Source organism: Monodelphis domestica, chromosome 1 (assembly GCF_027887165.1).
Source record: "Monodelphis domestica isolate mMonDom1 chromosome 1, mMonDom1.pri, whole genome shotgun sequence".
Taxonomy (NCBI): Eukaryota; Metazoa; Chordata; class Mammalia; order Didelphimorphia; family Didelphidae; genus Monodelphis; species Monodelphis domestica.
The window spans coordinates 79542430-79559311 of NC_077227.1; the positions used below are offsets into that span (position 1 = coordinate 79542430).

Genomic DNA, 16882 nt, shown 5'->3' on the forward strand with positions numbered 1-16882 from the left:
CTTGCAGGTAGGGATTAAGTGGGGAATATCTACCTGAGTTAGAAAAGCATGAGATACCAGACACACTGTTGCAAAGAATTTTAATGTTTCTTTTTGTCTTCCAGAGTTCAATCCAAAATTTCACATTGCCACCTAACACAGTAAGTATCCATAACCCTTGTACTAGACAAGTCAGCAAATGTTAGTGTAATTATTGCATTAAGCTTCGGTGGAATAGCACAGAAACTATGAACTGAATAGATGAGGAGGTCCCAAATTTTTAAAGTGCATTTAGTTTTCAAGTTAAAATTTAGATTCCTATGATCTGGGATAATCCTGAAAGATTTATAATGGGGAATGCTATCTACCTTAAGAGAAAGAACTATTGGAGTCATCTTTCACATCATTATTTGTGGTTTTATTTGGGGAGTTTTGTTTAAGTATGAGTGTTCTCTTATAACCATAATGACCAATATGAAGATGTGTTTTGAATAAAAAATAAAAATGTTAAAAGCCTAGGTTCCTGGTTTCCAGTGGCAAGTTGTCTAAACATTTGGCTTATTCTGCATCTTGACTTGTTCTGCCTTTTGTGTTGTGCACAGGTTATCTGTAACAAGATTAATATGAGAGTTGGTTCAGTTCTACTTGCATATTCTTTCTGTGAGTCTCACTGCTTCTCTTTCTCTGTCTTTTTTTTTTTACAATTTTACTAATGATTCAGAAGGATGAATTAAGTCAACATCATAAGGCAAATTAAGATGTATTGAAGCCCTAACCTCTGCTATGTATAAGAGAACCTCTTCTATACCACTAAAAAAAGGCATCACATTTAACAGAGTATCACAAAGCAGTTAAATTTAAAGTAAATTTAAGGGAGAAATAAGGAAGAAATACAGTAGGAAAGAGAGAATGAAAAGGCAAGAATGGAAATGTAAGAGAAAAAAGAAATTGTAAGAAAAGAGTTGAAGAAAATGATTTTCATAGTATGGCAATATGACTTAGAACACACCCTGATTAGGTAGATAGATATCCGTAGTATAGTGCATCTTCCTTTAAAAAAAAAGAAGAAAAGAGGATGAGAGTTGTGTTAATGTTAAGAGACAATATCTAGGAGGCATCAAATGTAATGGCAAAAAGAGAGAAAAAAATCAGAGTCCCATCCTGAATTCTAGACATCCCTCCTGGACCATGAATTGTTATATTGTTTGAGTCTTCACCTAATAAAATTCATAACTCTGAGCCCGCATCCTATGACTTTGGGGCAAACCAAACCAGATGATTCATGAAATCAAAACAAAAAGTGCTTTATAAAATAATAAGCAGAAGAAATATCAAGAGATTAGATCAGATATTAAATATTCTTGGCACTCATTATCCAATGCCTGGGAAATCCTTTAACTGAAGATTTTGCTCCCAACATCAAGGTCTAGACAGGATGCTGGGGCAGAGAATGTAACCACCATGTCTTATATCTCTGCCATTCTCTTTGACTGTACCTATACCTCCTACTTTTTACTATTCCACCAAGTGGGTGGCATAAAACTCAATGTGTCCTGGATGACAAAATCAAACATTTGCTGGAGATGATTCAAATACTTGAAGTGTAACTCCCAGTATGGGAATTCTCTTTTCCAATGCAGATTACAGTCCACTTAATAGATGTCTTAGGAAATTGCTTGAAATACATAGTATCCATGGCAGCTGGGTGGCTCAGAGGATTGAAAGCCAGGTCCAGAGATGGGAGGTCCTCGGTTTAAATCCTAGCTGACACTTCCTAGCTGTGTGACCCTGGGCAAGACACCTATTGCCTAGTCCTTTCCAATCTTCTGCTTTGGAAACAATATATAGTTTTGATTCTAACATGGAAGATAAGGGTTATTTAAAAAAAAAGAATACATAGTATCTTAATGTCAAAGGGGTGGCACAGCTAGTGTCAGAGGCAACAATTTAACCCAGGTCTTCCTGACACCAAACACAGTATTCTATGTATCTACCTATTTCTATAGAAATCTACCCTATTTCTATAGATAAAACGGAACAGAGGAAGGAAACAGATATTTATTAAACATTTACAATGTGCCAAGAACTGTGCTAAGTGCTTTACAAATATTTTTACATTTAATTTCCACAACAACCTTGTAAGGTAGGGTTTTTATTATTATTTATTATCTTATTTATTTATTATTTTATTTTTATTTATTATATGAGGTATTTCTTATTATCAATTACATATGAGGAAACTGAGGTAGAACGATTCAATGGTTTGCCCAGGGTCACATATCTAGTAAGTGTCTGAGGCTAGGTTTGAAATTGGATCTTTTTGACTTCACAGTGCCACCTTGTTGCATTTATATGCTGTGAATCATGCACAAAGAGGCTAACTAAGGATTAATTTCTGAAATACTGGTCCATAGAATCAAATTTCTTTTTTTCCTCTGGGTATGAATCAACTCTCAATTTAACAGAATGGCTATAAAAAGGAGTTAATTTTTCAGAGTCAAAAACTAGAAATCATTATTTTAGACAAGCTGTTTTACAAACATAACATCCATTATTATAGATTTTATTTTCTTAAGATGCTTGGCTTTTTCTCCTTTGCAGACTTCCTTCCCTGATGCTACTGATGGAATCATAGAAGTAAGTATATTTAATTAAAATTTTTTTTAGGAAATATGAATAATATTTTAAAATTTAGAAAAATAAAACTAAATTACAAAAACTTTTCTTCCTTTTACATAAAATACTGTCCTATAACTGTTCACAAATTGAATACAATATAATATCAATCTGTTTATGAGTATTTGAATGAATTAATGAATAAATAAATGAGTACAAAAGCATTTATTAGGAGCCTACATAGGGGCAGCTAGGTAGCACAGTGGATAGAGTGCCAGGTCTGGAGTTGAGAGGACCTGGGTTCAAATTTAGCCTCAGACACTTCCAAGCTGTGTGACCCTGGGCAAGTCACTTAAGCTCCATTGCCTAGCCCTTACCACTCTTTTGACTTAGAATCAATTGATTCTAAGATAGAAGTTTAGGGTTTTAAAGAACGGAGAGCTTAATGTGCTGGGCACTGTTAAGTGTTGAAGATACAAATACAAAATCAGGACAATTCCTGTTCTCAAAAAGCTTTTATTCTAATAAGGAGAGATAACAACCATAGGAAAGTGCTGTGGTCTAGGAAGTAACAGAGATGGTGAATAGGATAATAGTCAAATATACAAAATATATTTTCTATTTTGTACTGCAATACATGTGCAATCTAAACTTTCCAGAAGCAATGGTGGCATTAAGAGCTGTAGATGGCTCAGGCAAGTTTGAAAATGGCCCGAGTTAAAAAAACAAACAAACCTCATACTTTCTGTTTTAGAATCAATGCTAAGTATCAGTTCCAAAAGAGAGGAGCAGCAAGGACTAGGCAATTGGGGTTAAGTGACATTGCTCACGGTCACATAGCTAGGAAGAGTCTGAGGCTAAATTTGAACCCAGGACTTCCTGACTCCAGACCTGGCACTCTATCCACTGTACTTCCCAATATGTTGAAGCATAATGAAAATATGCATTAGATGAGTTAAAATTTAAGTTTCTTTTTAGTAAAGTTCTAAGAGTTCTTCCTATTGGCAGGATCCTGCTTCTTTTAAATAATTTGGGAATTGTTTTCTCAAGTCAAGTCAAATCAACCCACATTTATTAAGTGCATCATATCTGCTTAGACCTTTACCAGCACACTCCTGGACAAATCAGATACATAAGGTCAGCATTATTGTGATTGTAGCACACAGTGGAAAAGAAAAGAATGTAGCCTTTTTATTTCAAGAAAATGATTGACATTTCCTTTCCTCACCAATCTTCACACCTAACCATCTGGATTGAAGGGCTTCCTATGGCCATTGTGAATACCCCCCCCCCTGCCCCAGTACAGGTACAGGCAGAAAGATAGCCCTTGTCCTCAAGGAACTTCTATTCTAAAGGGAGAATACAACACACGAATGGAAGTGAAAAGGGAGAGAAGATCCCCCTGGAGGAGGCATGATAGAGAAGGTCTAGAGGGTCAGAGCCGGAGCCCCAAGAAAAATGAAGAAATAGCTGACCTGGAGATTTTATCCTTTTAATAGAGATTCTGAAAGAACTTGCCAATTAGAGGAAGGAATAGTATGAACCCAGCATATTTCTAGCATAAGAAGGTCAGCAGAAGAGTGAATTTCCAAGATGACCAAGCATGATCACACTGGAGAGAAAAGCCAGATGATTAAGTGTGGAGATTGACGAGGAACAGAATTGTTCAACATTTTCTTGAAATAAAAAGGTCGCATTCTTTACTTTTCTACTTTGTGCTACAATCTCGGTAATTCTGACCGTACGTATTTGATTTGTTCAGGGGTTTTACTTCCAGTTTTCCAAGAAAAGGAAAAGTGCTCTTGACACACTTTTAGGTTTAATCTATCCTATTAACATTTTCTCCATCACTTTCTTAAGTCTAGAAACAATAAATAAAAACGACAATGACAACAACAAAGAAACCAAGCCTTGATTTTTAGCATTTGCTGATTTCCAAGGAGTAAGTGCTTACATGGAAAATTTGACAATCTGCTTTCAAAAACTGGTTCCAGCACATCATTAGATTTGTCTTCCAAAGCTGCTTCTTTGATTCAACCCAATAAGCACTTACTAAACACCTGATACACACACACACACACACACACACACACACACACACACATATATACACATATAAAGCACTTTATAAGTTGCTGGGAATGCAAAGACAAAAATAAAGTAAATTAGGTCAACTAGTGCTTATTGAATGCTCCCCAGCCTGTCAAAAATGTGACTAGCAAACCAAAACCAATTATAAAATGTCTCTCCAAGGCCTTTTCCTCACGTCATCTTAATTCTACTGGAAGCAGACTGCCTGGCCTCTTTCACACAGAGAATTACATCCGCTGAACTCTGCACATGTTTATAAGGACTGGGATCAGTAGTTATAGTCTCCTGTTATACTCTACATCCTGAAATAGCTTAGTCTATAGCAGTGATGGTGAACCTTTTACAGACTCCCTCTCCAGAGACCAAGTGCTATAACCCCTTCCCATTCCTGTCTCCTTACTCCAGACAGGGGAAGGAGAAAGAGAAGGGAGTGGCCCTGGGCATTCCACTAGGGAAGGAGTAAGCACTTCCATTGGGCTGCTGGGCAGAGGGGTAGGGAGGCATGGTGGAGAGGGAGAAGGGAGCAGCCTTGCCCAAATACCTCTGCTGTTCTAGTAACTAATTCTGGAGGCCAGGGTATCTACCCACAGAGAGGTCCCTGTATGCCATCTTTAGCATGCATACCATAGGTTCGCCATCATGGGTCTATAGTGTACCTGGAGCGAATAGTGGTTTAAGAGTTCATCAGTTAAAGAGAGTTGGAGGTATTATTGAAGAAGCATAGAAATACAGTACAGAGAGATTTCGATGCAGAAAGGAAGTCACTCAAAGGGGAAAGCCGCTTTGATGAACTGAGTCCTTGGCTAAGGAGAAGAGAAATGGCTATGGATGCTAGAAGAGAGCTAGCCCTAGGAACTGAGTGTTGAGTTTTATAAAGGAGTGAACCCTGAAAGTCCAACTGAGAAACCTAATCAGTAGTAATGTTGCATCCTAATGAAGCTACATGAGGATTCTTCACAGAGAAAAAGGACTTAAAAGCCTTGTATTATCAAGAGATGCATCTTAGTCTATGCATGTAGATAAGGCAAAATAAAACATCTTATTACAGACATAATCTCACTACTATTTGCTGTTTGTAATCATCTTTCCCATAAACTTGTGCCTATTTGTGAAAGAATGTACCCCAAGTTCATCAGTTGAATGTTTTGCAGTTACTGTCTTACTATGTCATCTTAGGAAATGCCTTTGAACCCAGGGCCTCTAATGACAGATTCAGCACTCACTAGAGCATACTCCATTCTGACTAAGAAATTATTCTATTCTGAGCCCAACTTTATGTGACTATGGAAAAGTTCTTTAAAATCTTCACCCCTCATTTTATTTACTAGTGGCTGATTTAATTTACAATCAGCTTATGACTTAGACTTTATACCCATCCTGCTCCCAACTCTGATGGCCTCCCTCTTTTCAGCTTCCTCTTGTATATTGTCTTCCCCCTAGATTTTAAGCTCCTCCTGAGCAGGGACTCTTTCTTTTTCTTGTGTATATTCCCAGTGCTTAGCACAGTACCTGGCACATAGTAAGTGTTTGATAAATTTTTATTAACTATGAATTGGCTTGTTCTCCTGTAAAATAAGTGGGAGATAGGCAATGATGTCTTCTTCCTTGATCTGTGAAGATTACTGAGATAAGTTGATTGAATGTTTCAAACAGAGGTGTTCTACATCTTGTTGTTCAGTTATGTCAAATTCTTTGTGACTCTGTATGGAGTTTTCTTGGCGAAGATACTATGGTGATTTGTCATTTCTTCTCCAGTGGACTAAGGCAAACAGAGGTTAAATGATTTGCTCAAGAACACTCAACTAGTGAGTGAGTATCTGAGGCCAAATTTGAACTCGGGTCTGACACCGGTTCCAATGCTCTATCCACTAAATCACCTATAGGCCTGTTCTATATACTGGGAAGAATTAAATAATGATAATAGTTAACATTTATGTTACCTTTATACTCTACAATGTGCTTTTCCCAAAGCATTTCTCAATTGTTTTTTCAGTGTTAAGTAAGGAAATTATTCTTAAGAATTTGTGCTCCAAAAGACTTATCCTATTTCTACAAAAATATTTATTGCAGCTCTTTTTTATGAAATTGAGAAATTGTTAATCAATTGGAGAATTGCTGAACAAGATATAGTATATTATTATTGTACTATAAGAAATGATAACCAGGATGATTTTTGAAAAATCTGGAAAGTTTTACATGAACTGATGCAAAGTGAAATGAACAGAACAAGAACAACACTGTACAGAATGAGAGCAATATTGTTTGATGAGCAACTGTGAATGACCTTAAGATCAGGAAAATTTGTGTTAAAACTAGTATAAAATAGTTCAAACCTGTAAAAACAAGGTTCAAAAGAGTCAAAATCAATTCAAACCAGTATAAGTAACTACAAACCAGTCAAAACCAGTTCAAACCTGTCAAAACCATCGCAAAATGGTAAAAACAGTTAAAATAATTATAAATAAGTTCAAACCTATAAGTCTAGAGAGGCAGAAAATTTTTATAAATTCTTTCAATCTAAATGACCACTTGTATTTTTTTTTTCTTTTTGAAAGATGCTCACTAGTGGCATGATTCTATCTGTTCTCAGCCTCAGAATTAGGAGTCCAATAGGGATCTAATGGGCATTCTGTCATCTGTAAAACAGGGATGATAATATCTGTGGTGCTTATCTCACTTGGTTGTTGTAATGATCAAATGATATAATATATGCAAAATGCTTTGTAAGCCTTAAAAGTGCCATATAAAGATTATTATTAATCACCACTGCATAGTTTATAGTAGGTGGTCACATTTAGTGAAATCAAATCAGTGAGGATTTATTAAGTAACTACGGTGTGCCAGGCATGGTTTCTTTGCTATTTCCAAAGCAAAACAATAAAAAAAAACAAGGGGAAAAACCATCATCTCTGCCCTCAAGGAATTTATAATCGAAGTTAAACTTTGATTGTGAATAGGGGGGCTTGGGCATATCTCTTGATACATTCTGTATCTTTCCTGACCACATATAGGAAAAAAGGGCAAATAGTCACTGAAGAATTGGTACATTTGATCTTCTGCTTCTTATCTCTCTACATTAGGATTGTATCACAATTCTGGCAGCAGGACTGGCAGCAGGCATCCCAACTTTGGTAGCCATGGTCCTGCTCATAGCTTTAATTGCGGTCTGTGCTCAGAAAAGAAGAAAGGATGGGCATATTCAGGTGATTATCCCTTTCCTTTGGTTTGAACAAGGACTCTTAATGACAGTGATCATTGAGCATTTAATACATGCCAGGCATTGTTCTAGGTAATGGGGATACAGAGACAGAGTACATTTTTAAAAGTGACAATATTCTCCAATTGCAGATAAAATTTCTGGTTATAATCTTTAATGTCTATTGAGCAGTAAATATAGTGGTAAATCTTAGATCCCATTCCATAGAGGTATAGAATAATTTTGAAAACAAAATAAACCATGCAGGGAAAATGAGTGAATGATAAATCTGGACAGAGAGGTGGCAACAAGGCCTGAAGGTGTTTATAATCTGTTATTTCTAGGAGTATTGTCATCTAGGCTTCTTTTTCTTTTAGAATAAAGAAGGTAGAATCCCTCTTTGTCATAAATATCAGGCGATATGGGGGCCAGCATCTCTGGTTCAAAGGTCCTTAGCCAGAGTTATTCAGAAAAAATATTCTGTTATTAATTTCTAAAATATCATATGGACTCTAAATCCATTCCATATTCCATTCTTTGCCTGTATTCATTTGCCATATGCTTAAACAATTGTCCAAGCTTCAATCTTTTCACGCTACATTTTTTATTTTTTACCAATTTAGGAGAAGAAAAGACCAAATGATTTTCCAGATATCTATGACAGTTCTGAGGTATCATTGGAGGTAACGATTCTTAGTTGTAATTCTTAATATCTCACAATAAGTAAGCTATGGATTATAAATCCTATTGTCAGAAGGAAAGGGTACAAAAGTAAATTGGGTTTAAAAGGAGAGGGACATAAAATGAAACCCAGAGGAGAAAAGGAGACATCCAGAGAGATGGAGAATATTAGAAGTAGTAATTCTCATTACTAGGGGTTATCCAAGATAGAAGACATGAGGAATATCTTCAAGTTTTTGGAGGGCCATAATGGAGAAATGAAATTAGACTTATTTGCCTAGATCCCAAAGGTAGATTAGATGTAATGGGTGAATGCTCTGATGCTCATTTTGGATCAATATAAGGAAAAAATCTCAAAACTTAGAATCAATCCAAAAAAGAATGGGCTTCCTTATAAGGTAATGAATTACCCATAATTGGAGGTCTTCAGAGGTTAATTACAGTCATGGATTATGTGGATAATTATAGTCATGAATTGTTGGGAATTCATATCCAGGTATAGGTTGCCCTAGATGATTTTTGTAATCTCTTCCCTTCTTGAGTTTCTGTGATTCTCAAAGGATATTCATTTAGCCTTTCCCAGCATCTGTCCTCTAACATTCTTTCTTTGATGCTCCATCTTAAGGCCTTTCCATTGGGATATACTTAAATATTCTAATGCGACCAATGGTCTTCAAACTTTTTTGAATATATGTGAATAAAAAATTTCAAGCATGTATCTCTAATATACATCTATTTACTTATTCATGAATTATACACACATACTACTCTAGCAATCATTATGAACATTATAAAAATTACAAAAAAATAGAAAAGGAAAAGGATGAGATGAAGATGAAATCATATTTGACCTTAATGTTAATAGGGAGGTACTAGAGTTAACTGAGTAGGGGGAGTGCTAAGATCAGATTTTAGGCTTTAGGAAAATCATTTTGGCTGCTCTGTGTAGGAAGAGATTTAAAGCAGAGGGACTGGTTAGGAGGCCGGTGAGAGGTGATAAAGACCTGAACTAGTGGCAACTGTAAGTAGAGAAAAGGGAACATAGATAAGAGATGCCGTGAAAATTGAATTGATCAGATTTGTCGAGTGAATGAATATGTAGGATGAGAGTGAGGAGTTGATGGAGTTATGAACCCAGATGACCAGAAAGATGGTAGTACCCTTGACAGGAATAGAGTTCAGAGTATTGAAGTGATATCTCCTCTCAGGACTATGGCACATGAACTGGTGGGGTTTTTGCTGAGAGACAAACAAAAGAACTATTGGAAAAGCTTGTGAAAAGGGTAGAGTCCAGGATAATTTTATTGTGAACAATAACACTGTAACAAGCCACTTAATATTGACCTTAGCAACTGAGTTAACATTATTAGGGCCTTATTTTGGGATTGACCTGTTGTCATTGCTATAAAATGACTATAATCACTTGTTTAAATTAATCTCTTGTGCTAAAATTTAGAGGGCGTGAGGTTTTACTTGAAGTAAATTAATCTTCATAATAAAATCATAAATAGAATTCTTCTCTGTGCATTTATTAATTGTACTTTTCTTGCTGTAAAAGGCATTAACACCTGCCCTTGGGAATATAGACTTCTCTATGCTACCAGAAAAAAGGCTGCTGCCTAATCTATTTTAGACACCTGGGACCTAAGAAGGAAAACCAAACAATTTGCCTTGTATTGCAATGCTAAAGAACTACAAACAATAGTTTCATGACTTATATGAACCTCTAAATAGCCCTAGAAATTCCTTTGGGCATCTGGCCTACTGTCTGGGAAATGCTAGTCTGAGTTAGGTGATGTATATGAAACAGCCAACTGCAAGTTGTTTGGGGAATCTGATTATTTTTTAATATTGGGTTGATAAGGGATATAAGAGGATACATGCTTATAAATGACTTTCATGACAGAAATTATGAGGCTGCTTAAGTTTATTAGTCTTTTATTTGTTTTTCCAAGAACCTCAGCAGCCCTGACATGGATGTGAAGGAAACAATAGAGATGGAAGAGACTCATGTGTATGTGAAGACCATTACGGGGACAGAAGAGCTAGCGTATGATGCTTATTTTCCTAGAACTAAAATGGAAAAAAAACAGAGTTTGCCAAGGTGGCTCTTGCCTAAACTGGACAAGAAATGAAGTACCTTTAATCATTCATTGTAAACTTACTCAAAAAAACCTACACTTGGGTTTTTACTAGAAGTCAACTAGAATGCCTAGATGGTATCTAGCCAACACAAATTTTCTTCATTGATTTGAAAAGATATTTCATTGGAATTTGATTTGATCTATTATATTATTACTTCAGTTCTGCCTGAGTAGTGGAATACATGGTAATGAGGTATCACTTATCCAAGTCCATTGCTTAGAAGAATGATGGCTCCAGGACCTTAAATTCCTTCTCATGTTGGTTTTTCTGGGTGACTGAGCAATGCTTTATTTCCCTACATCTAGCTTTCATTCCTTTAACAATAATGGATCAGATTTCTTATTCAGAAAAAAGCCAGAAGATCAGGCTTATGTTTAAAGAAATGACAAAGTTGTGAGGAGCTATGTGAGACTGGAAAAGTAATGGATGAAGCAGTCATTACTAATTCTGGATAGCCAAGACTAAATACGTAGTAGAGAGGAAATGGTTACAGTGACCACAGGGAAGCCCACAAGAGAGCTACTGAATATTATCTCTACCTACTTCTCCCCACACACACACACATCTGGTAGAGGCAAAAGCCTTAACATCAAAAATTGTAGAAACAATGAGGCTACCTACCAATACGAGTCTGAGAGTTATATGTGCAATATCCATTATCCACAGCCTGGAGCTCTACAAGTTTATTTCAAAATGGGTTTCAAGGTCCCAGTGATGCTTCATTGAACTTTAATTGTCCCCTTTCCCCTTCTAGGCCAACTGTTTCTCTAATATCCACTTCCCATCTCTGTATCTTTGTACAGACTGTCTCTCATACTTGAACTATTCCCCCCTCCACCCCTCTGCCTCTTGGAAACCCCTGTTTGTTTTAAGGCTCAAGTCAAATGCCACATTGTACATGAGGCTTCCCTGGTTCTACCAGCTGCTAGAGCCTTCTCCCCATAGATTATCCTGTATTTGCTTTGTCTATATATTTTTTTTCCATTTATCTGTGTATATATTATTTCCCACAGCTAGAATGTAGCTGAAAATGCTGAAGCAATACTTTGCACTTTTGTACTTTTAGCCCCTAGTATAATGCCCCACTAAATTGGATGAGTGAATAGAAGGATGCTTTGGCAAATGTCCAATCCAAGATCAAGAGATTTGTAGTTGTTTTAACAAAGAGTCCTTGTTCATTTAAAGACTTCCCCCACCTCTACACCCACTTTGATAACCTACAGAGCAGAGTGCAGGATTCATCTTTTTTAAACCTGATTTCTTTAACAGGGGGTATCTTGTAGGAAACTTGATAAAAGAGTTTAAATAGGACTTTGCTATAATACTAATGGTTTGATCATTTTGTAAATACTCAAAACTGTTCTTATCCTTGTGACTCCTATGTATTATGTGTATTGGGCAGTGTGGTTTAGTGGATAGAGTTACTGGTCTTAGCAGAAAGACCTGGTTTAAGACCTCACCTCTCACCTATGGGTTGTAACTCCTCCCTGTTCTGGGTTACTCTCTAAGTCTCTGAAATGCATAAAAGGTAAAGACCTGCATGAGAGAGGAAGTGACCTCATTTGGGAGTTCCTGTCCATATCCCCATACAGTTCATATTTCTTCCCCAAGGCAATTGTTACTACAGATTTACTTCCAGAGATACCATTAAAATAAATCATATGCAGTTTCCCAAAGGGCTGTGGGGTTGGTGTGGGAGTTGGAGTTGGAGTCTAACCAATACTTTTCTTCATTATCTCAACATTTGAAGTAAGTGACTTGAGACAGATGAGCTACTCAGTAGAAAAGGTAAGAAGAGTCTAAATTAGAAGGTTGTCTTTTATAAAAAAGGAAAATATACACATACAACCTAGGTGTGTGTCTATTAAAAAAAGCATGTGCTGAGGGTAAGATATGGGAATGAGACAAGCAGAGCCCATATATGGTTTTATCTGCCTGCAATGATGAAGCCTGGGTAGCTAGGTAGTGTGATGGTATGGAAATAAGAAAATGGAAAAGCCTGCAACAGAGATACAATAGCTGAGACTGCTGAGCTGTCACTCAAAAAGAGAATATTCTATTTGGAATGATGTCCAGAAAAGAAAAACTGAAAACTTTGCTTTTGAGACAGAAGGAAGAAGGTGTCTCTTTAACCTTGAAGACAGAAAGGAGAAGGGGTCTCTAGGCTTTGGGGGCATAAAGAAAGGACAAGTCCAGCTCTCTCTGATTTCTCTGCTGTGTTATAATGATTGAACTTCCAGATCTGTTAATCCATTTCCCCAATTTGAACTATATTCCACCATCCTTCAATCTAAGAACTATTCTAGTATTAGGGAAACCTCAGACCCTCTTTCCTTCCATTTCCTTATCTGTCCCTTCTTCCCTAATAAACTCCTTACTTAATCTTAGAGAAGAGAAAGAGTATTTTATTTGAGACATCATAAAACTCACCCTGAGTTGATTTAGAGAGACCAACAGAAGAATCAACTGGAAAGGGGAAGGAAGAAGGGAGGGTGAAGGGAGGAAGGGAGATTGATAGATTTGATCTTTAGTTATCATTTATCATTCAAACAATCCCTTATTACAATTGGACAGTGGAGAACCAGTCCTCCTACTTAATTGAAATTTGACCTCAGACACTTACTAGATGTGTGACTTAATCACTTAACCCTGTTTGCCTCAGTTTCCTAAACTGTAAAATGAGAAGGAGAAGGAAATGGTAAACCACTCTAGTACCTTTGTCAAGAAAACCCCCAAATCTCCAACATTCTTCCCCCACAAACTGCACTGAGAGCCCCCATAAGAATCCTGCTGACTTGGATCCCAGGGCCTTAGGCTGAAATCACAATAGAATACCTTGATAACAGGGTGGGAAGCACAGGTCCCTTCAACCTCCATACCTTCACCTATACCTTCAGCTTCTGCTGCCAGCTCAGGAAGATCTGAACTCAGGGCTCATTAATATTCCACTAGCTTAATATAGTCAATCAGCAGAGCAGAGAAGAAGCTTCTTCAGGACCAAATAGCCCAAATGCACAAATCCAGCAAGTAATCAGAAGAGCAAGATTACAGCCAATGACAAGGGGCAAAGAAGGAAAAAATATGAGTAAACAACAGAAAAAGAAAAAAGAAATTACAATCAACAGCTCTATCCAGGTAATAAACAAAGAGTAAATGGAACAGAGGAGGACCAAGGAACACCAAGCAAAAACACAGAAACTCCAGTAAATTGGACTCAGGCTTTGGAAGAACTTAAAACACAATTTTAAAAAGAGAGAGAGAGAGACTGCAGACAATTAGGAAAAGAACTTAAAAAGCAAATGCCATCTGAAAACAGAGGCATATGAACTAAAACAAGAAAATAATGTCTTCAAAGTCAGAGTTGACCAGCTTGAAAACAAGGCAAAGAAAGTGAATGGTAACCTACAAAGAAAAACATACCAGAAGGAGAAGAATGACCAAAAATCCAGGGATGAAATTCAGTCTTTAAAAATTAGAATCCAACAACTAGAAGCAAATGACTTCACAAGGCAGCAAGAATCTATAAAACAAAGTCAAAAGAATGAAAAATTTGAGGAAAATATGAAACACCTCATTGATAAAACTATAGACTTAGAAAATAGATCCAGAAGAGACAATTTAAGAATTATTGGTCTACCAGAAAATCATGACAAAAGAAAAAGTCCAGACATCATTCTACAGGAAATTATCCAAGAAAAGTGCCCCCAACATTCTTGAACAAGAGGGAAAAGTAGAAATTGAATGAATACAAATTTCACCTCCTGTGTTTAATTCCCAATTGACAATGCCCAGTAATGTTATAGCCAAATTTAAGAACTACCAGACCAAGGAAAAGATACTACAAACTACTAAAAAGAAACCATTCAGATATCATGGAATCACAGTTGGAATAACATAGGACCTGGATGCATCCACACTGAAGGACCAGATGGCATGGAATATGATATTCTGGAAAGCAAGGGAACTGGGTCAACAATGATGAATCAACTACCCAGAAAAATTGACTATATTCTTGCAGGAGAAAGTATGATAATTTAATAAAACATAAGACTTCCAAGCATTCCTAAAGGAAAGACCTGACTTAAATAAAAAATTTGATGCCCAAACACAGAACTCAAAGAGAATCACCAAAAGGAAATTAATAAAGGGCAAAAAAACTTTTTAAGGGACTAACTAAGTTAAAATGATTTGTATTTCAATAAGAAAAGATGATATTAAAAGATGATGATAAAAATTGTTATCATCATCAGGGTAGCTAGAAGAAGTACATTTAGAGGGAACAGTGACAAACTGTATGAGATTAAAATGTTAAAAATATTAAAAAACTAGGGGTAAAAAAGTATTATACTAAGAGAAATGGGAAAAGAAATAAAGTGTGGTAATTTTATAGTTCATAAAGAAGTGCATGTGGGGAAGGGGTAAGAAGACCAACGCAATGGAAGGATGAAAGAGTTTGGAGACAGTCTCCAGGAAAAGGATCAGAAAGGTTCAAATGGAAGGAAAACCTGTAACTCCAAATTCAATCATCATCATCATCAACATCATCAGCCACAGCATCCTCATCATCAACAACACAATCAACATCAATATCATCATCATCATTATAAAAAACAACATCCTCAACATCAACGACATCATCAACAACAATATCAACATCTAACTATTCATCTTTTCCTGTCCTGGGAAAGATTTTTGCTATGTGGCCTAACCTAATAGCATACTATGCAGAGTACTGAATGAGAGGCAAAAGACCTAAACTCTAGGCTTGAGTGCCTTTGTGACCTTTGGAGGTAAAAAGAAAGCCTTCTTTTTCCTGGACTCAGTTTCCTCATTTATATATGAATGAAGCTTATCTGGACTCTGCATTAAGTTAATCAGTTAAATCAAAGAATAAACCAGGTGTAAACAAGAAAAAAAGAACATAAGTTTTTTGATGGAACAAAAAAAAAAACCCAAATGGGGTCATGAAGACTCAGATGTGACTGAAATGATTGAACAGCAACAACTGAACAACCAGCTTGGCTAACTGGTCCTAAAAACGAGGGCAATTTTTGAGTCAGCTAGAGGAGAGGCAAATGGGCAGAAGGGATACAATTGCATTCTTAAATAACTGGGACTTTCCAAGAAAGAGAATTCAACAATCCTAATGAGGCTCAAAGAAGGCAGACCTTGTAATTGTGTAAACCTTAAAATTTCTTAGACTTATGAATGTTGGAAATGGGGAAATTTCTAATCATTTGAAGAATAGAGGGAGGCAACAGAGTGGTTTCTGCAATTCTAATATTGCTAGTACAAGTGGACAGGAAAGATCAAATCTCAGAAGCACCTTTTATTCAATAACATTTATACTATGTTTTATAAATTTGAAGACCACATGGCAAATATTATCCCCACCTCAAAATATGAATCTATTTTCCCCTCCATTTTATTTTCCAGAGTCATCCCTTAATATAAAAAATAAAAAAGAGAGAAAAAACAATGTTCAGCAAAGCTAGCCAAGACACAACTAAGTCTGACATCTGCAAAAGGGCAGGAGGGGTTTTCTTGAATCTCTTTCTCTTCTCATTTCTGCAGGAGAAAACAGAGGCCCAAAAAGGAACTCACTAATACTTACAAACTTTGGAAGACTGTAACTGCCATTTTGACCCACAAGTTTAGTACTCTTTGTACCTCAGTACCTCCTGCTATCTTTCTAGTGCCAATCAGAATTCTTTGCAAAGTGTTGAAAGAAAATGAAAACCATTTATGAAATACTTGCTGTGTGTCAAGCATTATAAGAAACATATATATTTGGTATATGAATACCAAAGTGAGAGAGTTTGCATTATCATTGTTGTGGCTATTGTCATTTCAGGCATGTCTCATTCTCTGTGACCCCATTTGGATTTTTTTGGTAAAGATACTAGAGTGGTTTGCCATTTCCCTATCCAGCTCATTTTATATATAAGGAAACTGAGGCAAACAGGGAAAGTGACTTTCTAGGATTACACAGCTAGTAAGTATCTAAGGCTGGAATTGAAACTCATGAAGATGAGTCTTCCTGACTCCAAGCCTATAACCCCTGTGCTGCCAAGCTCTTTATATCCTAATTGATTTAAAAAAAATTCTTGGAATAGTAAGATCTCTACTGTGCCACCTCATTGATCCCTTACTTTATAATATGAGAAAATAACA

At 36.4% G+C, this 16882-nt stretch overlaps 1 protein-coding gene across 1 annotated transcript in view; it reads left to right on the forward strand.

Moving 5' to 3' along the window:
* Positions 1-14049, forward strand: part of OPALIN (oligodendrocytic myelin paranodal and inner loop protein) — an 18663-nt gene extending 4614 nt beyond the window's left edge. The window contains exons 2-6 of the mRNA XM_007478708.2: positions 105-140; positions 2581-2616; positions 7767-7889; positions 8506-8565; positions 10519-14049. Of these exons, the coding sequence (XP_007478770.1) occupies positions 105-140; positions 2581-2616; positions 7767-7889; positions 8506-8565; positions 10519-10698 (435 nt within the window). The 3' untranslated portion in view covers positions 10699-14049. The remainder of the gene's footprint in view (positions 1-104; positions 141-2580; positions 2617-7766; positions 7890-8505; positions 8566-10518) is intronic.
* Positions 14050-16882: the final 2833 nt, after the last annotated feature.